The sequence below is a fragment of the Puntigrus tetrazona genome, chromosome 10, assembly GCF_018831695.1.
Source record: "Puntigrus tetrazona isolate hp1 chromosome 10, ASM1883169v1, whole genome shotgun sequence".
Classification (NCBI taxonomy): domain Eukaryota; kingdom Metazoa; phylum Chordata; class Actinopteri; order Cypriniformes; family Cyprinidae; genus Puntigrus; species Puntigrus tetrazona.
This window is the reverse complement of record NC_056708.1, coordinates 1,557,963-1,584,002: the sequence shown is the minus strand read 5'-3', so window position 1 is coordinate 1,584,002 and position 26,040 is coordinate 1,557,963. Positions and strand designations below refer to the sequence as shown.

The 26,040-nt window shown below is 38.7% G+C and overlaps 1 protein-coding gene across 1 annotated transcript; it reads right to left on the bottom strand.

Annotated features, from left to right (window-relative positions):
• Nucleotides 1–1,460: 1,460 nt before the first annotated feature.
• Nucleotides 1,461–25,996, bottom strand: ugcg (UDP-glucose ceramide glucosyltransferase). The gene is made up of 9 exons (XM_043250279.1): nucleotides 25,759–25,996; nucleotides 19,060–19,201; nucleotides 9,323–9,425; nucleotides 7,908–8,009; nucleotides 7,694–7,806; nucleotides 7,067–7,245; nucleotides 5,978–6,064; nucleotides 5,479–5,665; nucleotides 1,461–4,909 (listed from the first exon to the last, which is right to left on the bottom strand). Exons 1-9 carry the CDS (start codon nucleotides 25,854–25,856, stop codon nucleotides 4,739–4,741), a joined length of 1,182 nt encoding a protein of 393 aa, XP_043106214.1. The 5' UTR covers nucleotides 25,857–25,996; the 3' UTR covers nucleotides 1,461–4,738.
• Between the last annotated feature and the right edge of the window lie 44 nt (nucleotides 25,997–26,040).

Sequence of the window (26,040 nt, the reverse complement as noted above, 5' to 3'; positions counted from 1 at the left end):
GATAAGCACTGACAGGCATCCTGCAGGCACAAACGCAGAGCTGATAATGCAGTAGATAACACAGACGCAGTCGGACATGCTCTACACAAACAGCAGCTCCGGCCTCAGGATGCAGCACTTTCTCGGCCGGCAGGGATCTTGTGTTTTGGGGTCAGTGAAAGAGAGAAAACGCAGAGCACTGACCACCAGCACGCTTGCATCCCTCAGCCGTTATTTACAGATACACACCGAAACTACTGGACCGACATCAGATGCATCAAAAGCAGTGATATCAATCAAGAGATAGGGGCGACAGGAAATGATGCTGTAGGAAATACCAAGCATTTCACCTTTAACACACACTACTGCACTGCAATAACCTGTATAATCTTGCATTCTGCTGAAGACAAAACAAGATATTTTGTCCATATCTGGACAGTGTAGTCACAATTCTGAACACTGAGTGTGAGGAAATTAAGTCAGAATCGTGAGATAAAAGGTTTAATTACCTTTATTTTTTTATGCCGTGGCAGAAAAGCGTTCCATAGTTTTTAACATTAGCAAATCAGAATATTTCAAGTTTTATTTTGCACAAAATTGCTGTTTTTTCCACTTTATCTTTGATTAAAATAAAGCCTTGGTGAATATGAGACTTTATTTCAAAAACATTGCAAAAAAATAAAATAATAAATTGTACTGCAAACTACTGAGCAGTTAATGTCCTCATAATTAGAGTATATTGCATCTTTAATTGCTCCTGATCCCTTTTTATGGACTAGATGATTATACATAGTCTATTTTTCTTCTAATTTTCCCTAAAAATACTAAATACAACGGTGTCAAACCAATTAAGCAATTAGACCATGCATGAAACACATATTCATACAAGTTACTAAACACATCATCATCATCATAATATCCAGTCACCCTCAGCAACTGTTGATTTAATGCAATGTTTAATGCATTTTATGATGTTGATATCAAAAAATAGAATGCACTTCTTTCTCTTTGCTTTTTTTATATCAGTATTTTAAATTAAAAAAAAAAAAAAAAGTAATCTAAAAAGCGCTTACTTAAAATGAGCAACCTGGACGAACTAGCTTTCATGTAATCTGTAATCATGGACTAGAATTTATGAATCATATGCCAGCTTAAACAGCTAAAGCCTCATTTTTAAGGTCAGGGTACGTTACTATTTATTAGCATCCGTAAAATAGGTTTTCTGTGAATTCAAATGATATTACGAGCAACAAAGTCATGCCTAGATCCTGTGGACGATTTCGCATTTTACAGTTGCAGACATGTGATGTGGTGAATGAATGGTGGCACAGAAACTCAAACACACAGGAAGTCAGAAAGAAGGGCAGGGAACGGACTTCCATGGCTTTGAAAGAAACTATTGTATTTTAATGCAGCGAACCACCAACTACTGTAAGTGAAACAATAAAGAGACTGAAAGCAGGAAACACGCACTTCTTATATTGCTTCATGAAGCTTTAATTTATCTGTAATGACACAGTTTCCAGCTGTGGATTACGCATTCGGCATCAAGAGTACAGTACACAACATCTACAAAATAACACAAAAGTTCAAAAACCGAAGTCTGTCCAGCCATACCTTTACACTGCAGAAAAACCAACAAAACTCGTAGGGAACAACAAATAAAAATGTACAACTCGATGATAATTTAAGCCTTGGGAAGCAGTGTGTGTAATGGATATCAACCAAACTTCATAAATAAACTGTACATATTTAAAAAGAAAACCGTAAAAGCTTTTTTCGTACTTCGTGAAATTTACAGCACGTAAAATAAAAGCAGTGGATCACAACTAGACTTTTTTTTCTACTCCGACTGATGACCGCACGGTAAACCTTCAGCGGTAGTTTCTCTCGGTCGCTTGGAGATCGTCTGAAAGAGGGAAATGTCGCAACTGCAAAGTAACAGGATATGACAATCAAACCGGCTTTGTCTCAAGAGATTTTGAGACCGACTGGCCACACACAACCGTATAGTTTCAGATCCTGTAAATGGCGTCCGTTAGAGCGGGTTCTGTGTTACTCGTTTTATTTTGTCGCGTTCACGCGGCTCCATACGGGTCACCAGCCTTCCACAAAACATGTCAATCCGACACGCATACGACTGTACACTCACCGGGAAAACAAAAAAAAGTCCAGTTCCCCACCGAACGTCACGATAAAGCAATCCTTTCAGAATCGGCTTCTCAAAAAAAGGCAATGTTTCTGCAAAACACGCATTCAGCAGCATTCTCTCACAGCCACACGAAGAGGGGGAAAAGTCTAAACGGGAAATTTACAGTGCATCGTAGACTTTTCGTAAATGAGGTGAACTTTCTTTTTGACACAATATTCCACACATATATATCGCAAGAAGATACGGCTGAAAGTCAAAGAGAGGAACTTGAAGAACAGTTGCAAGAAAATGCCAGCTTTCCCATTCCCTAAAATTTCAGACGTTTCCGGTAAACATAAAAAAAAAAAAAATGTTAGTCACGTGTTCATGCGAAGGTACATTCGGTTTTAACCAATGGTGAAGAACTACATCGCATCGGGCCTTATTCAAAAGCAGAATGAATTTCTTAGTCGTTCATAAAACCATTCTTAAGTAATAACTTCCTGAAACCATTAGCTGTAGAATAGAATTCAATTTGATCGTTTACGCGAGAATCAACTAATTATTCGATCCACGTTAAGGCAAGAATTTATTAAATTATTCAATTCAGCGCAACAATTTCACTCAAGAATTATTGGAATAATTCGCAAAACCACGTTTGCACGAACTGACGCCAAAATGAATAGTTTATAATATATATGTTACCTTCAATTGAATAACTTATTAAATGGCTGCACAAATTAATTCCATGTAGTTTACGTAAGAATGTTTTTTTCTTTTTTAATGATTTGGCAAAAACTGGGTCCGTGTTTGGTGAATGAGGCCCTCTGAGGTACGATCAATGCGTAACGCTCAACAAAATCTGAAATGTTTATTATACCACGAACGGACAGAGAAACGGTGTTTGGAAGCATGCTTTCGTTTCACAGCCTGAATAGAGTAAATCTAATAAAAGTATACGATTATTGCTAATTGGTTGATCGCCGAAAGTTGATACTTCAACTGCCATGTTACGAACAAATGTCATTCATTTCGTGGCCTCATGCACAAAACACTGTTTATTTCCAACAGTCAGCCCAAAGCGTTCAGCAGAACAAAATCAGATGTATTCAAATGATAAATAATAAACCAACACCAGAACAAACACACAAACAATGGAAGGTTGGCATTGGGCTAAATGGCAGCTGATGGAATACGAAGACACATGCATACGGCTCAAGCCAACAGGTTTTTGTTTTTTTTTTTGGTTTTTTTTGAATCACATATTATGGTTTTAAAATAACAACAAGGGTTGAACAGTTCAGGTGAATGAGTTAAACATCTCTTAAACAATACTGCCAGCGCTGGCAAGGGTTCTTCACGATCAGCGGCATGATTTGAGAACTTATAGCAGCAAGAAAAATGAGGAAAATGCAGAAAGAGCTGTTTAACAACAAAGTGCTGGCAGTACGAGATAGAAACAAGCAGTTTCTCGAGATACAACCATGAAAAAAAAAAAAGTGGGTGAAGATGGAGAAGAATGTCAATTGTTTCGTGAATACTGTTTGACTGTAAGAGTATTTGTGTCAATGGGGAACGAGTAGAGTGCGACTGTCATATTTTGAAATGCATCGTAGTGCAAATGTTTAAACATGAAATTGAACACACACCAACTCACGCCAAATTTAGTTTCAACTCCAAAAAATAAGTCAAGAGAATTTGGTTTAGGGCTAACTGAAATGGCATGGGATGAAATGTTTGGACAGTTTATATCCAGTCAAACGTCAAGAAAATACTGACAGCTTCTCGAACGAAACAGCAGCAGGGCAGGAAATGTGTTTTAGCGAACCCTGATCCTGGTACGAGAGCAAGTACTGCAGAGAACGATGCGCGGGAAGATAAAGACCTTGAAGAAAAGCGGCAAAGATGACAAAATGATAACAATAAAAGCGCTTGCTCTTCAAATGGCACTAAGTTTCAAACGATATTCATGTTGAATGTACAGGAGTCGTCAACAGTATGCCACAGTTCCCTATGTATAACCTCTACCGAAGATATTGCTCTGTCCAGTAAACGTAAAATGGACCTGAGTGGATCCGTTTCGAGCCTTCAAAAGTCCAAAAATGTATAAAATATGGCAAGAGTGCTGTATGCTGAGAGCAACACTGTGATAAGCAAGTGATCCATTCGTTTTAAAAGGCTTCAGTCATTCTCCACCCCGCTATTGTTAAAAACTGTACTGTTCGTCCAGACTCATCATAAAATGGATATGTCACGAAATACAGTTGTTTCAACCACCACTAAACATGTTGCAGGGACATTTAAAAATAAAAAACAGTTACATTTAGGATTTTATCAGGGTTACTGATGCCCACTGAAGTGCCGCCTCCTCGCCAGACAGTTTCTTCACAACTTTTGGCTCATCTAGAACGAGGTCTCAATAGTCAAGAGACCGGCACAGGAAAACAAACCAAAAAAAAGCACCAAGGACATAAATAATCTATTTGCTAAAGTCACAGGTTAAAAACTAAGTTGGAATAAAACCCAAAACATACAAACAAAAAAAAAAGTAGCAGTCCGTTTGTCCATCTGCACCCTCATCTTCTCAGTTCTGTGTCCATGTGCATAGTCCCAGGCACACGGTGCCCTTTAAACATCCAAGATTTCCTCTGCCGTACCTCCGCAACGCAACCGGTAGCGTCCCGCCCTCCAGCTGATGGTGGGGTCCCAAAGAGCGGACAAGAAAATCTGAATTGTCATGGACTCCCTGATGAACCAGGCCACTGCGTAGTCCAGCTTGGAGAAGGACGGAGGGCCGCCCTTTGAGGAGAAAAAGAAGAATTACAACAAGAACCCACAAATGTTCCAGCTTTGAAGAGCAATTTCGCTCAACCTTTGCTTGGGTTGTCTTTGTGGTTTTTCTTCAGAGAGTTGATTGGATGTCAAACAAGATTAGTTTCTTCAAAAAAAAAATAGAACGAGGTTGGCAGTGGAATTCATCCCAGAAACAATAGAGCGAGGCTTGATTTTATCTATTAGGAGTTAAACGGATCGTCAAAAAAAAGGTTTTGTACAAGAAAGGATCGAGAGCTGGAATCTGGGTTACATTTTAGTTTAAGTAGCACTTTAGTAGTTCCTTCTCATGCACCTTTTAATTTCCCATTGTCTTAGTATATGATGGAACTACCGAAGAGTCACTTTAAATAGGAAAAATATCTTGGTCATTTTTGAGCGTGATGCTAACGGTCTAATCAGATTCAATGATCTATGCTAAGCTGCAGCTAAAAGTGCTCCACCAGAGCCGGAGGTAAAACGGTAAAACTCTACCGTTTAATGAGCCCATGTTTAAAATAAAAAGTGACCGAAGACTGCCGTGCATGGTGTCTCACCTGTACTCCTCTCAACTGGATGTAATCTGAAATGAACCAGGCCAAGCAATGGCACAGGAAAAACACCATGATGTCCCAGCGAAACACATGGTGGGCGGCCCAGCCGATGATAAGACTGGCCACGAAGCACTCCGAGATGGGTTCGATGATGGTGGCCGGCAGCATGTTGATTCTCAGTTTGGCCCATCTAACAACAGCAGATAACAATGAGATGAGTTCAGCAGTTTTTTTCTGCACCACAAAATGGGAACTGGTACCATCTAAAGCCGCAAACACAACATCGTGTGTTACAGTTGGATGGCTTGTTCTGATAAACATATCGAAATCGTACTATGATGCAATTTGAAAAGGCAGGAATCCATCAGCAACGCTATCAGAAAATTGCGAACGGCAACAAAAATAACCCAGTCCCATTACTGCGCCAGAGGTGGCCCCATCAGGAAAACAGATTGGTTTCGCTAGCGGACATAAAAAAAAGCTGATTGAACAAGTGCCGTACCTGATCATGCGAGACTGGAATTGTGCAATGGAGTACGAGCCAGAATTCTGCATGGCTACCTGCGTTGCCATGGAAAATTTCCATCCTCTGCAAGAGAAACACCACATCATTGCACTGGCAAATAAAGGACACTTTGGCTGAGGCTGAAAGATACGATTCTGAATGCACGTTAAAGGGATATTTTCATTCAAAACAAAACATTTGTTTATGATTTATTCACCGTCATGCTGCTCCACACCCATATGACCTTGAGATGATCTTTTCCAAACAATGAAAACATTGGGAAACCAGACTGTCAAGCTATAAATAGACATTAAATTAAATTTGTGCTAGAAGGACATCCTAAATTCTACTGTATGACTCAAAACTGAAACAGGTATACATTAAAAACCTTGATGGCTAATAACTGAATATACATAGAAGTGAATTAGATTTGGCGTCAGTTACTCAAAGATACTGTATGGCTTCAGAAATAAAAATGTGCAGATTGTATTAAGCACTGTTACAATGTTATTGTAATTGCTATAATTGTTATAAATTAACCTGAAATAAATTAAACTGTAAAAATAAAATACAAATAATAATATAATAATATATATATATATATATATAATATATATATATATATATATATATATATATATATATATATATATATATATATATATATATATATATATATATATATATATATATATATATATATACATATATAAATTTTTTTTTTAATATATGCTGCATGTGTGTCATTATAAATGCTTTATAAATTTGCTTTGTATTTTATTTTGCAAACGAAAAGCTTTATTTTTGAAGCGTGTGACGGCACAGTTAAAAAATATTAACAAAACCTATAATAGTGAATCAGTGATATAAAACGCAGATCGTCGCAGAATGACAGCCTTCACTTTCACTGTATGGAAAAGAGGCAGCGTGAACATTCAGCTAAACATCTCCTTTTGTCGTTTCACAGAAGTCAGTCAATCAGAGTTCTGGTTATTATAGATTTATAGGGATTATAGATCATTTCTTTCTTTTAAAAGACAGCGAGCGTGATATCAGTGTACTGATTATTCAACAAGTCTGGCAAACCTGTCAGCGATGGCCTTGGCCATGAAGTAATCTTCAGCGATGTACTGAGCAAACGCTATCAGCCCGCCCGCCTGGTCCAGGATGTCCTTCCTCATGAGACAAGACATCCCTGTGACGCACTTGATCCCCGTTACATTGGCCGAGATGTAGGAACGAGGATGTGACGTTCCAAAATAAACCTGCAGGATTTCACACGGTGTTTATGTTTCACATAATTAATCTCCGAAGACGTGACGCATTAACAGCTGCATGCACACTTCTGACGATTATTTATTAGCAGAGCCGTCGATGTAGCACGCCAATATATTGACTTCTGAACTCTGTAGCTCATCAACAGCATAACGTTCATTTAAGCGAGCGACGGCTAGTGGTCAGGTTTTACATGGAGCTGAATAAAAACAATATAAATAAACCAACACTGTGAGCGGCTGATGAATTTTAATATCGTACTGGTTTGGCAAAAGAGCTTTAAAGGAACAGAGGAACATATGGTGTCCCATTTCAAGTCTCTATTAGCAACAGAACTACATCTCAGCACACAATAGCGATGACGTGTCACAAGCATCTAATAAAAGCAAAGCCGAATCCAGGCGACCGACAAGAAGGTCACTAGTGAAGGCTGCTGACCTGCTCCAATGTGGCGGCAAATCCTTGTCTGTCTGCCACGTAAGGAAGACCGTGAACCAGTCCCACCTTCTCCGTCATCTGATTAGCCATATCAGTGAGAGTGTCTGGCTTCACTGTACATATGAGATCAAAGTCGTTTAGAGGTCAGTCTGGGAAAAAAAAAAGAATGATAATAAAAGGAATGCGTTCGCTGAACGGTCTCGAGTCGACTCACCTCGAATGCCACTGTCACAGATCCAGACGAGTTCGTACCTTGCCCCCTCGTAAGCTGGCATGAGGTTATTTATCTTTGGATTGATGCCAACTTTCTTACCTCCTAGAACAAGAAGAAGAAGAGAAAAGAAGCCGCGTTAGGACCGTGAACGATTGCATCGAGTGTAGCGGTTTGTTTTGTCAGTTCTTGTTGTCGTTCTATAATGGATGCACGAATAATAATCAAATTTCCGGATATCGAAGTATATTAAAAAGCATTGTTTTGATCGTTTGTATGCAGTGCTGTCAGTTGATTCATTGGGATTCATCCCATCCAAAATAAAAGTTTTCGTTTAATGCGTTAGTGCATCATATATATGCTAAACAATATTATTGTTGCCAAGTGATTAAATCACACCCAAAGTAGGTTTTTGGGTAACACTTTAAAACAAGATGGCATTTGTTAATTAGTGAATGCATTAATCGACACGAACGAAGAACACATTTATCACACTTTTTATCAATCTTTGTTAATAAAAATACAGTCGTTCATTGTTCATTGGTGTTAGTTCACAGTGCATTAACTAAATGCTGTAAAAGTATTGTTCATTCTCAGTTCATGTATAAATATATTCATGTAAATACACATACAAATGTTAACGTGGTTAACGGTTTGACATCACTATTATCATGAAGTCATATAATTACTATTAATAGAATATAATACAGTACACTTGATTTGAAATTGAAATGAATAGAAGTCATACTTACAATGATGATAGTTATTATTATAATAAAAATTAAGATATTTTTAAGATCAAAGAAGTATATTTGAGTAAAGTTTGTGACTTTAAAATAAGATGCAAATTAGCAGAAGTCATATTTAAAAATATAATGATCGTAATAATGATAAAATATTACATTGATCAAGCAATTCCATAAATTGTGAAACGGGTCTAGAGTTCTCTTTAAATCGTCTTTAAGGACGTGCTGTTTATTTGTGGACTGAACACCTAAAGATCACACGGCGCAGGGCCTCTGAGAGCACTAATGCATTTCACAAAGGCTGCTGGGTAAGCCACTCGGAGATGTTTAAAGCAACACGACCTCGCAGACGCTACATGTTTTCTAACACGGCTTGGGCTTGATACAAAGCAGCGGATGACATCTCCAGGACAGCCCCCGTCCCCTGACTGAAGGCAGCGGGCCGGATAACAGGACCCCAGAGAGACACCCGCTCCAGTCACCAGCTGTTCCTAACGAGCAAGAATCAATATCCACTCCGAGAGCTACATTTGCGTATACACAGCTGAGACGCTCTTAAGGGGCTCCTCGGAGACCCGGCCATTTCCCTGCACACGACTGAACAAAACCAAAAGACGCGAGGGACGAGACGCGCTCCTCGGCACAAGAGCCAGATTATCATCACACACTTACCTATAAATAACCTGGCGTCTACGTTCGGATATTTGCCAAGCAGCTTTTTACAAACATCGATGGCAGGATCGTCGTGGTCTTGGACGCAGAGCAGAATCTCATACTGTGGAAAAAGGCAGAAACAATACTTGAGTTATTAGGGAGCGACGATACGCTTCGACACGCACTTCATAAACGCTGCCTGTTTCTAAGACGCTATTCGGTTTCCCAGAGTGCAGCACAAACCGCTGTGAGGACATCGAACAATGGCTGCTTATGAGTTTTATATATATATATATATATATATATATATATATATATATATATATAAAAATGGAAAGACATTAATATATTCATTACACAAAGAGTAAAGATGCTGACCAAACAAACATTTTTTCTAAAAGTAGGTATTTACTAAGGCTGTTTTAATATAGTGAAAAATACAATAAAAATTGTAAAAGAACCATTTGTATTTATGCATGTATATATTGTAAAACATAATTTATTCCTGTGACTCAAAGCTGAATTGTATGCACCAATTACAATTACTGAAAACCGGGATCAATGCATTTACTATTTTAAGCAATTTAATGCGTCTTTGCTGAATAAAAGTGTAAAAAAAAAAAAAAAAAAAAAAAAAAAAAAAAAAAAAAAAAAAAGTAAAACATACCTCACTAACCCAAAATGAGTCTTAAAAGATATATTAACAAATGGTAAGATTTTGTTGGAAAAAAAAAAATAATAATAATAATTATAAAAAGAAATGAACAATAAGAGTGACTGCACTGAGATTCAGTAGCTGTTTCTGGGTGAACTGGTTAAAGCTTGCTCATCAACTTTCTACTGTGTGAAGCAGGACGCTATAAAAGTTTCATATTAACAGCATTAACCGTCTCTACATATCGGATAAGAATCATTTCAAGGCATTTTGGTGAGCATTATGTGGCTGAATGAAAGCAGCATTAACATAACCTGCTTGAGCACGAGGATACAACAGAAGGGAAGATCGAGGGAAAATCTTGCCATTATAATAATAAAAAAAATGAAATAAAATACTGACAAGTGGTATGACAGTGTTTTTTGAAGCTGTTCAAATATGAAAAATATGTGAGAAATGTCTGGCTTCTAAATGTGTCATGAGGTGCACGTGGATAGACAGCGCTGATAAAAAGATAAAAACGTCCAAAAATATCAGATCAACTGACATTACATTAGTTAGTGCAGGTCAACTTCAGGCCGTCATAAAAACACACTCTCAGGAATAAAGATACAAAAGCCGTCAACGTGTTTGTACCTAAAGGCTCTATTTTGGTACCCCAAAAAGTACATATTAGTATTTAAAGTGTACATATTTGAAAAGGTGCAGCTTCTGAGAGTGTATGGTTGTGACTCAAACATAAAATAAATAAATAAATAATATTTTAAATATATATATATATATAAAAATAAAAATTTATATATATATATATATATATATATATATATATATATATATATATATATATATATATATATATATATATATATATATATATATATATATATATATATATATATATATATATATATATATTGTATGCAAGTTGGCATAAATCAATTAAATACAGATGCTTATTTCATCTTTTCTCCTCAACCAGAGGACAAATAAATGCATAAAAAAGTGGCACAACTTTCCTATACGCTCACTATTTAGCTCACAATCCAAAAAGAATAGACTAATGAAACACCCGATATAGTAACAGACACTGGGGTGCAAACAGCATCTGCCAAAAATATACTTGAAGTAGAAAAAAGTGCATCAAGGAGCTGAATATGTTCCCTGTAAAGCGCTGGATCCACAAAGCTGCTCTGGATTTTCTAGCGATCCGAGCTGACAGCGCTCAAAGAAAGCGTGGCGGGCCACATAACAAAAGTGTTCAGGGAAGACAGTTTGAGGCTTGGAGTCGCACCAGGGCCGAAGTGAGAAAGAACAGAGACACCCGTCCCCCTCCGGCCACTATGTTGCCATGGCTATGGCCCGGGACACAGGAGCCCAAAGACAAAGGGCCTTTTCTGTGCTCTCTGAGACGCGAGTATGCGACAGTAACCCCGAGTGGGGTAATAGTGCTGCGCTGAAAGGCCGCGGGCCCCTCATTCAGTCATCTATAGACCCGTCTGGAAGCAGCCCCTCCGATTTACATCCAGCGCGAGAAACCAGCAGCGCCTCTGATCAACTGCGCCAAGATCAGGAAGAGTCTAAACTAGACTAAACATGAGGCAGTGAAGGAATATGACAAGCTAGGAGAAATCCAAGTGTGCAACATTAGTCTTCCCTCTCAGTACATGAGTGTCCAAAATTACAAGAGAGAATCGCTCGTGTTTAAAGATAGCATTAAAACATAAATCTGATTCACACAAGCTGGTTTATTATTATCCATTTAGTATATCACTTAGCACAAAAATCATTAAAAACACCTTCAAACATGGGCTATATTTTGTAGACTGAAATCATGCTTTGTGTAAATAACCTTCCGTGCATTTAAGGTTTAAATAAAATTGTATCCTCAAGCATTTGCATAACAATTTTGCTTAAAATGCATGGAAAAAAATGGATGCATGGAGGTCGTATTAATTTCTTTAACGTGCAAACATTTCTGACTCCGTGTCTTAAAATGCACTTTGCTGTGGTTTTAAATTTATTAACATAAAATAAAAGAATAGAAGTCTCTGCATGAAATTTATTTAAATTACTGAAAGAATTAAAGATGATTAATAGTGTTGCCAAAGTTTGGTCACATCGCGTTCGCTGAGCTTTTTATATAATTATTTAATGTTTTTATTAATGCTTTGGGCTACTTTTTGTGTGTCTTGGTACTTCCCTAAATAAATTAACTGAATTAAATACTGAAATTAATACTTCATTCACGTTCACCTCTGCTGAAATGGCCTTTAAATTACTCTGAGGACGAGGTTAAACCACCACGCGTCCGCCCATAGATAAACACACTTAAAAAAGGAACGCACAGCCATGGAACCACAGCATTGTAGAATGTCCCAATTACTAACCGATAAATGTCATAAAGTTCATTGTGGCAACGACATGACAAAAGTTTGGTCATCAGATAACATTGCAATTACATAACTCTCATACTTTGGTTAGCTCCGTGACAGTTATAACTAACCACAAAAGTAGTAATAAAAGAAAGAAGGACGAAGTTTCTAAAGCAAATGGAGTAATAACAGCAGAAAAGGCACCAACGGCCATCTTCCTGACCTCCGAAGTCTGTTATGATCAGCGTTTCTGGCTTTATATCCCTCCCAGCGTTGCGTATTTAAAGTGCCGGACGTCTATTCCAGGAACCCTAATTGCCAAACCAAAAAAACCCCAGCTTTCGAAGGAAGCTGAAGCTCAGCTGATGACAAAAGAGGAGTGACACGCCAAGCAATGTACCGTGGGTTAGGTGTGTCTTTCACTAGAACACAGAAACCAAACACATAAAGCAATTCTGAGTACTGCGGCGCCAGATGAAACCACTGCTCAAATCAACCGCGTGAAATCTGTTTTTCCTCCTCCGGTGACACGCGTTGGAAAAAGTGTTCCTGAATGTCATTCATAAACATTAGATAGTTTATTTAAGAACAAGTAAAAGCAGAAGGTATTAATCAGCACGTGATCACGAAAAAAAAAAACCCAGACAAATCGGCACGCAAAAACTGATGATTTAAAGGTGCGCTTTTTTTGTTGGTGATAAACGTGGTAAATCTGAACAGCTCTTAACGGCTGAACATCTGGCACTCGTGACATCCAGATCACATTTCTCTGTGTTCGTGCGTCATTTAACATTCCTGGGAGCATGAGTAGATCGGCACATTTAATAATATTCGAAATATTCACTTGGAGGTCAATTTTGGACCCATCACTGCGATACGGTCTTTACAAAAAATCTAGGTGTTTATATCAAGTAACGCACTGCTACTGGGATCTGAATGCATAAACAGAACCAGCTAAAATATTTAATGAACAAAAGACTGAAGTGTGTCTGTATGTCCAGATTACGATTGCTTAAAAGTTATTTTATTTGTTGAATTTTCATGCATTTGCACATACACAGAGTAAAAAAAAAAAACTGCGCTTGAAACTATTTTCACTCAGAAATTTACAGTAAATTTAACAAATAAAGACAACCATGAATTTTTGAAGTAGATAAAATGATAGTAATTTCTTAAACACACCCCAGTAAGCTTTTTTTTTTACATCTTTGTGTACCTATGTTCACTACACAAAATTATTATTCCATTTATTAACGCGAGCATCTCTGGGAGTCAAGCCGATGAAATTGGTGTTACTAATAAACATAAAAAAAAATACTATCCAACAAAATCTCATATTACAAGCTTTAGCTATAGTTGTTCAAGCACTGAATTATCGCTTTCTCTCTACCTTAAAGGGTCAAGTTCACCCACAAATGAAACTTGTGTCATTAATTGCTCAACTTCATGTCGTTCCAAACCCATAAAAACACAAAGGAAGATATTTATGATGCATTCTGAGAACTCTGACCGATATTACCACGATCAAACCTCAGAAACATAGCAAGAAGATCAGTGAAGTGATCCATGGTTCAGCTGTAATTTTACAGAAGATACCAGAATGCTTTCTGTATGCGAGAAAAAAAAAAAAAGAAAGGGTCCGGATGACGCCGTAGGTACTTTCCAAAATGACGCCAGTGTGATGTAGAAGAGACGAATTGTTAAATATAGTCTTTCTCTTAGCTTTGTAAAACTAGGGATTATAATTGAACCACTGATGTCACATGGATTATTTCACCGATCACCTCGCTATGTTTCTGGATCTTGACCGTGTAAAGATCCTTACCGTCTACGGAGGGTCAGAGAGCTCTCAGACTCCATCAAAAAAGGGTTTTACGGGGTTTAGAAAAACTATTTTTCAATTATGAGTGAACTACACCTTTAAATGGTAAACTGCACCAACAATGGAGATTAACTAGACCAATTAACTGAACAAAAAAATTTGTCAGACTTCTGCATTGGCAGATTTTTTAATTCCACGAGTTAAATTATTTTATTTTTGTGAAAAATGTCGTGCCTTTGACTATTAGCCTGTATAGGCAAGACTGAGTGACGGTGGTCCTTGACAAACAAGAAAAAGAACCATAAAACAATGAACACATGCCGAAAAAGAGGTGTTCTGACAGTGGACTAAAACTAAAAAGTAGGTGTCATCCACAGAAAACTACAATAAATATGCAAATTGCAATTCAATGGAACGCCTGCAATGCTCCGGAAATAAGTCTGTTGGCATATCTGTTGAAAGCAATTCATTATTTTTCATTTTTATAACCCAAGGACTTGAATTTGAGAGCCTTGGAACGATTCAATTGGACATTACGCATTTTTAATAAAGGTAAGACTGGATGAAAATTAGACTTGCTCTTGCATATGGCAAAAGCTTTAGGCCATCTGTTTAAAAGAGGGAAGCTATTTAATCTCTCTGAAGAGAAATTGAAGACTTTTTAAAAAAAAAAATCTGATTAGGCTGGGAATTACAGAATTAAAGAACTAGGAAAAATGCAGAAATCTCATTTCAATAATGTTGATACACAGCTGGCGTGTATAGTCAAGAAGATCAAATAAATAAATATCCTGAAATCTACTTCAATAATAATAATAAAAAAGAGATTTTATTGTAAACCTCAATAATGATAAGCCTATTTTTTTTCTCAATAGTACAGCTATAAATAAATATGTAATTAATGTATTAATAAACTAGAATTAAAATCTAAAATCAATTGTTTAAAAGGTACATGAAATTAATTTTGCATACAACGTACAGTGTGAAATATGGATATGAAGAATTTTTAATCAGTTATATTCACTTTAAGGTTGTAATCATCTAAATGAGCAAATATCCAACATTGTGCATTATCGATAAATATCAACCTAATTTTTCTATGGCTAAATTAATGGAAAAAGTTCCTAAAAAAAGGTTCCTCATAGCTAAATCAATCTTTGCGCGTCTCTAAGAAACAGACAGACCGCCTGGAATTCCAAGAACAAAGATAAGGAATAATTTACTGGAACATTGCCCAATCAGATCAAGGGGACTAGAACTAAAAGTTGAATGCGAAACATCCGATTGGTTGTGATTGTGTGGCGTCGGCAGCAGTGTGGTGCAGACAGGGATACTGCTTGGTTAAGATGAAGTGATTGAAAAGAAAGATTTTCTAGATCTAGATGATTACAACAGATTCCTTCAGAGCAGAGGCCATTAAAACAAACCCTCCTCTCTTGTCGGCACTCGAAAATTCGCAAACTACACCCCTAAACAAATGAACCACTTCTCCAACCCTACAAAGAGCAGCAGCTGGAGGAGGAATCAACATCTGTGCCGCTCAAACAGCTGTGTGGCGGAAAATAGAGCAGAATGTCCCATCTGCAGAGCTGCACGTCTGAATGCACCGCTGCAGAAATAATGCACCTCGGCACGTCTCCAATCCCACAGGAAGAGCATCCACCTCCATCAACACTAGAGGCTGCATTACACTCTGATCGGTGGAATGAACTACAGAGACCTGGTGACTCACGGTCTACAGATTATTCTATACAACCCAGGAAATAATGACTCATCGCTTGGGTTTCTGGGGGTTTTTGAACCTGAAATAAGTTGATTTCATTTGCTGCATTTTAAGTACTACACTACCCATAACCCCCAAAGCGCAATCCACCAATCAGAGAAGTCGCGTATAAAATGCAAAAAAGAAGGTCATGTGAGTTTTTGCAGACTAGCACACTCAAGCTAGAGAGCATTATGCTAATTTCAGCTCGTTACACAGCAAACTACATACTTAGTTTTGTGGCCTTTTTATCAGAATTTTTAACTGATTTTTATAGTAGTATAATCTGTACTGCTTTAGATTAAAAAACATTGACTAGCATTTTTACTGTAATACCATAATGGTCCAAAAACATGCTAAAAACTGACCCAGAAAACAAACTGATTAAGTTACAACTTTTGCGACTAACTTATTATATACACAGTAACGATTGAATTAATTTCAGAATTGAAAAACCCTCGACCCTCATTGGCCGGTGACTCAATGTGAAACTCTACAGATAACCCTGTCGATCTCTGGAAATAAATCACCACCACTTAGGTCTTCACATTTATTCATCTAAAAATATAATAAAATTTAATAAAAAAACACAATGACCTGATCTTTTTTGTTTGTTTTATTTTAAATGTTTAAATTGCTGAATTTTCAGAACAGTAAAAAGCGTAATCCACCAAATCAGAGAAATTGCATGCTACTGTACAAAAACAGAGAAACCCTGACTAGCATTTTTACTGTAATTCAATAAAGGTCCAATATGAAACATGTTGACCCAGAAAACCAAGCTGATTATGCCACCTCATTTGCAATGTACTCAGTAAACATTTGATTAATTTCAGAGTTGAACAATTTTTTTTTTCACGCATGGACAAAATGAAGAGTAAACCCTCCCAGAAATCATGGCGCTGAAAAAACCGGTTGCCTTTAGATTCGATTCAGGTTCGTGCAAACAAATGCAGCGCGACTCGCACTAATAGTATTACTACCAATCAACTACAATAGAGTCACAAGAGATTGAGGGGACTGGACTTTCTGTTCAGGGTAGGTCAGGGAACAGCATATTATATGCCAGATCAATTTCATTTTTAATTTAGGAGGTCTGACAGATGGCTTACAACAGAGCGCAATCATCCAACGGTAAATGGGTTGTTTCGCAGAGCCGCCACACCTGGAAAAGCTCCTCATTAGAAAAGCATCAGCGATTTGATCAAAAGCTTTGTGCTCAAGTCACGATGCAAAATAGAAACACTGTAATTAGACGGTGGCAGTGCTCAGCAACAAAGATAAGTATGTATTATCAGGGGACGCACCCTGTGTGTTTCCATCACGTCTACGGTAACCTCTTCATTATTGTTGAACACAGTTGCCAACTTTAGCAAATCCTCAAGGGTGAACCTCATGGAGAACATTTCCAGGCCTTATTTCCCTCCAAAAAAATATTAAGCCCATTTAGAATGTACGATCTCCTTTTTCTTTTCTTTTTTGATCAGTAATCAGCTTATTCGAAGGATCATGTGACACTTAAGACTGGAGCAACAATGCTGAAAATTCAGGTTTGCTCACAGCAATAAAAATGCATTTTACAGCATACTCGCACAGAAAAGAGCTGTATTAAATTTGAATGATATTCCAAAATTTTTACTGTATTTTTGTCGAGCGTACGACACGTCTCAAAGTCCCGACCCCCAACTTTTAAAAATTCGCCCTATAATGAAAATGTCATTGCAGAGATGAAAGCTTACGGCAAAATGCTAAAACCAGGCTTTAGTTTCTTTATGCAAAAATTAAGGTCTTACTTTTACATAATTATGAGGGAAAGCATGTCCTGGGATGGCTTCAGATACATACATTTGCCAGGAAAATTGGAGCATCTAGAGACTCCAGCCAGTGCCTTGAGAACTTCCCTATCAGTATACCCTGTAAACCCAAAACATAAACTTTATTTACATGAAAGCAAAGCAGCGGTTATTCTGGGAATTTCTGCATCATCACCTCCTGCTTTCTATGTTGGTGGCCCGCTGTAATTCAGCCTCTGTGTTTTAAAACATCCCAGCGACGCCGCCTGCCTCTAGCCACGAGCAAAAAAGGACTGCAGAGAATATAAACCGAGGCACACATGACGCATAAATGACAGCAATGCGGGAAAACAGCAGCAGCGTGTAACAGATAAATGCCATCTCGCCTACCCAAGGATTACAGCGTCGCCATCAACGGGGTGCAGGCAGTGACCCACCGACATTTTTGTTTCGAATTTAAACAATTCGCACAAGCACTTAGATGCAACACAGAGAGTCACAAGTTGCAGTGTCACACAAACAACACGTCGGTGGTTTTGACAGGATGTGTGCTGGACCAAATCTGAATTTATATATGCTTAAAAACAAACGGTAGCAGTAACGTAGCCCCATTCCGCTGAATCAAAAGTAAGGTCGTGACACAATCTCCTAAAGCGCCTCCATTGCGAGTAATGAAAGGTTCGTGTTTTGGTTTTTGGAGTCACTAATAACAGACGGACAAGGTCAAAAAACCTTATAATAAGCATTTATATTTTTATCTTACTTGCTCAATAACTCCCAATTGATTCTCTGAGCGATGCCTGATCAAGCCCAGCGCTGCTTTGTGTACAGCGTTACCGGGCAATTTTTACATGAATTTGCGTTTTCATTCAGACTCACGAAAAAACAAATTGGCAGCAATATGCTAATGTTTCACGTTGACTTCAAGGCTTGAAATTCGTTTTAAAAACGACTCGTCTCAATGATTCAGAGTCGACTCTTTCTTTCGAGAGACATTAACTTTATACACGGCGCACTTTCAGATTTAAAACCTTTGCAGGATGTTTTCAATCACACTTCTGTGCCACATAACCACATGAACAATATATATTTGGGACACTTTAAAAGCCACCTGAAGTATGAGACTTAAATGGCAACATTTCACTTATAATTGTTTATTGTTAAAAAACACGATTCAACTTTAAATCTACACTTTATTTTGTCTACCCGTTTGATTGCACGGAAGATAATAGCACGGCTCTCCTCAAGCCACAGTCAAGATGAGCTACACACTGAAGTTAACGAACGCATATAATAATAATAACTCGACATGACGTGCAAGAACAAGGTCAAAGAGTTTAGTGGATGGTACCTTGGGATAGTCCAGCTCAAAAAAGGTCTCCAGATTGTTGATGAGATTGGGGTCCACACCCTTGAGGGGCTTCAGCAGCGACACGCCAGCCAGTTTGCTGTACGCCACCTTTTCTGTGGTCTTCTTGTTGAGATGCAGACGGCTAAAAAGAGAAAAAAGGTGCGTTTTTAGATTACATTATGCATTTTCATCATGTCCTATCAAAACAATTGCTACGGATGCGAAAACGCAGGAAATCGAACCAGATCTGAATTCTGTATGAAGCTTCAGAGACGGTAGTACCAAAAAAAGAACGTTTTATTAACCTTATAAATGCAAGTTACTTTATCATCTAATCTACTGACGAGCAAATATGTTAACTAACACAAACATCCTTTTTGTATTCCAATCAGTGTCTGCGCTGCAATGATCCAATTAAACCATACAAAAGACCAAAAATGACCAACATATTTGTCTTTCTTTTTTTTATTGATGAAGAGAGAAAATGAGCCCGGCCCAAATCACACGAATAAACGTAACGATGTACTTTTACCAACGCAATCAGTTACTTTTTGCATTATCGCATTACTTTTATAAGCGCACTTCAAATCCATCAGGCGTCCACGGGGGGGAAATTTGAATGCGTTTGAACTCTGTGTATATTCATGCAACCAGGATGTCATGTCGCTTCCTTCGTGTAGGATGCTGAATTTTAGGGAGGTTTTTTCGAAATCCTGGGGAAGCTAGGACACGGCCTTTTCTGCTGCGCGATCATAATCAGAATTCCACGTTGAAATCATTTACAGTAAGAAACGCTGTATTGCAGGTAAAAACATTAAAGCCAATTAAACTACGACAGGATCCAGATCGATGCCGCACATATAGAGTCAAATCCTGGTTGCTCTATTTGCAAGCAGCCTGCAGTAAACAAATGAAGGCTGCAGAACACAAGCATGCAGTGGGATGGTGTATTATTTCAAACAGTGATCAACTGTTTTTCTGCACTTTGACTGGCAGCTGATAGGTCACCTATGTACCGCGACAAGGAAGGTGATCCAACTGGTTTAGTCAGCCGACTTAACTCCAGTTTCAGTATACAATTTGTTTTGGCCAGTTTCACAAACTTTTGTCATACTTTGATTAATGAAGGAAGTCTCGTGGTGCTCAAAGGTCTATAAGGTCAGGTGGCCATCTTTTATTATGTTTATTGTTCCTGTAAGTCCACTGAACTCGAGTACTATGTTACAAGAAGCTCTCTGGCTCGGTTTCAGGACGTAAATCAAAGAGCATTCCTGGATGTTAAACGCTATTCAACGATTTCCGAGAACTATTCTTGTTTTTTTTTTTTAAAGGCACAATGCTCAGGTAATGAGCGTTTACCGTGTCACCGTTTACAGAGATTTTAAAACCGGAGCAATCTGACCAGAAGTCCTTCCTCTTCTCAGGAACTGCGCGCACTTCCTATCCGTTCCTGTCTGAAGGGTCTGGAGTCTTTCCTCACACGCTTGCCAGCAGCACTCTACAGAACAAGTGCAGAAGCGTCCAAGACACCAATAGCCATTAAAAGCTGGAAGAAAGATTTAGCTGTTTAATTCTGAGAGGAGTTTGTCTATCTCGACTGCCAAGACATCACCGTTGCCACATCCTGCACACAAAACACATATCGAGCTCCATCTAAATGCAAAGACTGAGCATTTAAAAGAAAGAAAAGTAGAGTTAAACTACTAGACGCTGTCATTTCTATTAGTGCATGATAAAGGATATTTCAGCATCAACCGTTTACTGGATAACTGATTAAAAGACGCACACCGCTGCTGTGTCTAAACCTTTTCGACTACAAGCATAAAAACTTTATTATTCATAGATGTGTAATTTAAAGAGACCGATAATCGGTTTAATGACCATCAATGTTTTTTAAAGCTAATGAAAATTTGTTATCCGTCCATGTTCATGGAGCTAACCTGATGTATTGTGTGCATACAAAAAAAAAAAAAGAAGTACAGAAACTGTGTGAACTTATGATCACATGCAAATGTGGAATTTTCAGATCCATTTTCTGCTCTGGCGCATTCAAATACTTGATCGTTTCCTACTAGACAGACTGAAACATCAATCTGAAAACCTTCTTTTTAATCTATATCACTTTGCCCTGAAAAAAAAACAAAACAGCCATTTGTTTTGTGCGGATATATTCAAACAGTAATTAATTTTAACACGGTGAATATGCGCAAGGTAACACAAGGCCTGTCTAAAATCGGCAAAAATCGTGCAAAACATAAAGAGAAGAAACGTGGTTTAAGAGTTAGCTTATCTACGGCCCAATGAAAATTCCCAATTTTACATTATTTTTTAAATTTTGTTAATTAATTGTCGCTGCTGTTTTTATTTTATAATGTTTAATATTCTATTATGTTAATATTTCCAATGCAATATTTAAAAAAAAAAACAATCAATGATTATAAATTAGTTCTGCATACTGGGTACCAAACCGTAACCGGTATCGATCACACGCTCACTCATTCCGTCATCCACCTTACCCACCACACTTCTCTCTGTAGTTTTCGTCTTATTACCGTAAACAAGGCAAAAAACCGTCTAGCCCTTTTTTTGATGACATGGCTACAAACTCGCTAGTAAAGGAAAGGCCGCTCATTGACGCGTGTGTAATGTTTACTCAGCTCCTCATGAGTCAGGGAGGGAATTTCTGAAAGCTCTGGGATCAGCTCCTCCTCGGTTCATGTGGAGGTGTCCGGCTGTCTCACGCTCTGTTAAATACGGGGGGCAACAAGGCCTCGTCTTCTCCGCCTCTCACCATCAGCGCCATTACCCTGCGCTCCAAAACTTCCGCTAAAGACCAGATTCTGAAAATAGCGATGACTAAATTTTAATGAACCATTTGAAATTCATTTCCCTTTGATTACTCACGGTACACAGACGGCCCGAGGCGGAAAAACAACTTTAAAAACAAAGCATTATTTCCTAGATGCACAAATAAGATTCGTACGTGGGAGGCGCGTAAAAAAAAAAACGTCACGCGCCGGTCCTCGGTGTACAGGAGTTCCGTTTGGTTTAGTATTAGTGTTTGCAAAGTCAAACAAGGATCGCTATTGCTTTTGCTCGAGTTTAAACAAATCTAAGTAGATGGACCTGCGTTGTTTGTTCTGAAGATATGAAGGTGCTTCTTGAGGAGAGGCGTGGCTCTCAGTCACCTGATGATCTTGCATCACTGTATGAAACTACTACTTGTCTTTGCGGTGACGTCAGTGAAAATGCTGCAATATTAGTGTTTTTTATTATAGCACGACGACAAAAATGACCAGTATCTCCAGCGTTTTGACTCATTTTTACAGTCATTTCAATAGAGACCATCCACAATAATTTGCATTACGGTGAAACATTTCCCCCACGCCAGGTTCGTCTGTGCTTTATACATCGCTCCTGCAAAATTTCCTTCAAAAGTTCTCGAATGCCATCCTAACTCCGCTTCAAAAAGAAAGACTCGTATCTGGCTGTCGTGAACCAATTAGGTTTGGTTCCAACTACCAGTCCTTTCCCTTTGCGGCAAGCCCACATGACGACACGCGCAACTTCCCAGCTTTATGCAAAGAGGAAAGGATTACATAAAGCAATTTTACTAAACAGATCCTATCGCACCGGGCCAAGCGTCACATACCGCAGGAGAAACATCAGAGCTGAGGAATCAGGAAGCGCGGAGGGCGAGGACAGGATGGGCTTCACACCTGACTACTGAAACTAGGTGTACTCGGGACTCCACGAATCTGCGTTACATCACCCAACCTGTATTTCTTCATCTTAACGTTTCTCCGAAGCTGACGTTGAAGAATTACCCAATCAGATAAACAATTAAAGAAAAAAAACATCACGTTAAAAGACTCCCTTGAATTAACTTTCTTTGAATGCGTCAGGCGCTTGGTACTTCTACCAACAATACATTTTTTGGTAAGCCTTTCTCGGAAGCTCAGTTTTCGTGAGAATGCAACAGTAAAAAGCTGCTTAAACGGTAAATTCCTGTAAAATTTACAGGGAAACAAAATGTAAGTTTTAATTTGGCGTTATTTCTTTAAAATCACCGTTTCTTCTTTGTTTTTCCTTATCGGTTACATATATTAGGATTGGATGTTACATCTAAAATTAATTTTTATTGCATATTTTAGTTTAACGAGTGGTGATGGTGTTTTATTATGACACTGAGCGCCTTTTATATATGTTCATATTTAAAAGCTGCTTGCGATGGGCTTATCAGCGTATTTCGATGACACAAAACAGATTTCAGTGCTTTAATAGGTTGGTATATCACCTTTATGTCGGTCTATTAAATTACGGTATTTAACCGAAATTGTTCTTTAAAAACGGTAGCGTTACCGTATTTTTTAACGGTGGAATTCCAGCAACACGGTAGATTTATTTTTACAGTGTAATATTAACATGCGATTTCTTTACCATCTGTTCATCTTCAAAGACATAACCGACCGTTTTGTAACATTACCTTGTGTGTGTTTGACAGTTTAAGCGCAATAAGACGTGAAAATGAAGAAAAAACCTCATCAGAAGCATGGTTTTAGCTCGATAGACATGATAATCAAAACCAAACAGATGTTTTTGAGCGCTGCTGAGTGGATTCTTAAATGCCGCTGACGGCCGTAGCGTTCACGCGCTTAAAAAATACGAACGTGATTGGTGACGATCATCGTTTCATCGCCTCGATTAGCGCTCAAATGCTAGCAGGAAATAGGCCTTAACTGGTATAGTGGGGAGCAGCAGACATGCATTTAAACAGTGTGCTTCTTTCTAAAAAAAAAACCCATGACATTATAAACGATCTATGGGGGTTTGTTGAGCTGAAACTCCACAGACACAATCTGAGGATGCCCGAGACTTAATAATAAAATACCTTTGACTCCAAACTTATGAAGAAAACTTAATAACAGATCATTGTCCACTCACAAAAAGATATGATCAGGGCTCCAGGGGCGACGTAACGGCGCTCAACAAGTGAACCGCTATCTCTTACAAAGAAAGCAGTTGAACTCGGTTATAACCTGATCATGAAATTCAGTGCTTTTGCTCCCGTTTCACAGCCGATCGATGCGGGTGACCTCACGAATGACTCACGGCCGTGACGGCACCAGTAGCGTGTCGTAGGCAGACCATAGCGAAGCATAAGAAATAACAGACAGCAATAAAAAAACATTACGGTCATCTTTTCGCTATATAAAATGTCAATTTCAATTTCAGTCAGATTTTTTCATTTATGAGGGCATAATGACTTGCTGGTGTGGTTCTAAGAACCAACTTGTTTTAAAAATAGATCTTAAAACCAAAGGGAGAAGTATAAAGCAACAAAACCTACTGAGTACGGAGGAAACGTTACAGTATGTCGTAAGTATATTGTAACACGTTATAACGCGTGCACGATGGACTCGTGGTCTATGACCCACTGTGACCTTCTCTCGAACCCTGGCTGTTTTTGCATCAGCGGGTGAATACGAACACATCATTTGGGAGTTTGCAAATACCCAAAAAACAATCCTGCAAGGCGGACGGACACGAACAAAAACAGCCTTTAGGATCAGCCTAGCTCAGAGCAGAAGTCTGGCTTTTAGAGCGCCGCGTGTATTCTGTCGTAGGATCAGAGCGTGATAGAAACCAAGACGAACTCACATGACACATCGTTGCAGGTGGAGGAAACTCCCGACCCACAGTTCCCTAGTTAACAAAGTTCAGCTCATTACGGCCAGAGTATCATATGATGTACTCCACAAGTCAGGAGATCATTCACACATCTAGCTTTTAAGAAGCATTGGACATAATACAATGCAGTTGGATTGAGATTAAGATTGGAATGCACAATGAAAAACATGATTTGTGAAAAAAAGGTTATCGGTTTTTGCAAATTAACTCTTTCTATATGCAAAAGCAACTCCGTACACACACACACACACACACACATATACACATACACACACACACACACACACACACACATTAAAAGACTTAAAAGTGTTATGTATGCCAATGATAGACATAATACGACAACAGGTGATAAACTGGAGATGATGAACAACACTGGTTCACGTAATTGAAAACTGTAGCTTTCTTCAGTTGTAAACAAACGAGACTTTGGTAAACACGACTTACCCAAACAAAACCATTATAATACATAAACACACTCCATTTAACGTGAAACCCTGAAAGCCGGTTGCCGAAGAAGCTAATTGAAGCAGCTCTGACTCCCACCACAGACAATTAATAAAAGCCCCCTGAGAAATCAAACCCCGGAGTGGTTTAAAAACCCATTAGACTTGGTAAAGTAACGAATAAAACGACACGAGCAGCGCGCAGCAGCTATGCTAACTCTCATCGCTAGCGAAAAGAAAAGATATTAATGTAAGACCGGCCCGGGGGCTAACGCGTGAATGATTGGCGTATTATTAATATGAACGCATCCAGCCCCGGCTGATATAGCGGGAGGAACATTTTGATCAACGTGAACATGTTTTCACGCGAGCCGAAGAGGAAAGCTCTGTTAGCCAGACGCCCATCTGCGACGCAGCGACGCAACGCGCCGCGACACGCCACAACGCTCCAGTTACAATCAACGAATCTGTCTACGCTGCAAGCGCGCGATCGGCGTCGCTAAAAATAACGGAAGCGGTCTGACGGTCTCTCTCTCAAACGAGTGATGCCGCGTTCACTTACACGTAGATGATGGACACGAGGTGCATGAGCCAGAGCACGATGAACAAGAGAAAGCCGAAGATGGAGAAGCCTTGCAGGGCTAGATCGAGCAGGGCCATGGCTGTCCTGTGTCCGGATGAGCTGACACCTCAGTGTTCGGCCCTAACGCTGGAGCTCTCTCTCACACACACGCTCACACACACACTCACAATCTCTCATACACACTGTCGGATCACTGCGCTGAGCAGAGGCGGGTCTGCCGGAATCAGCGCATAGCAGAACTGATGACGCGCTGTGTGGGCG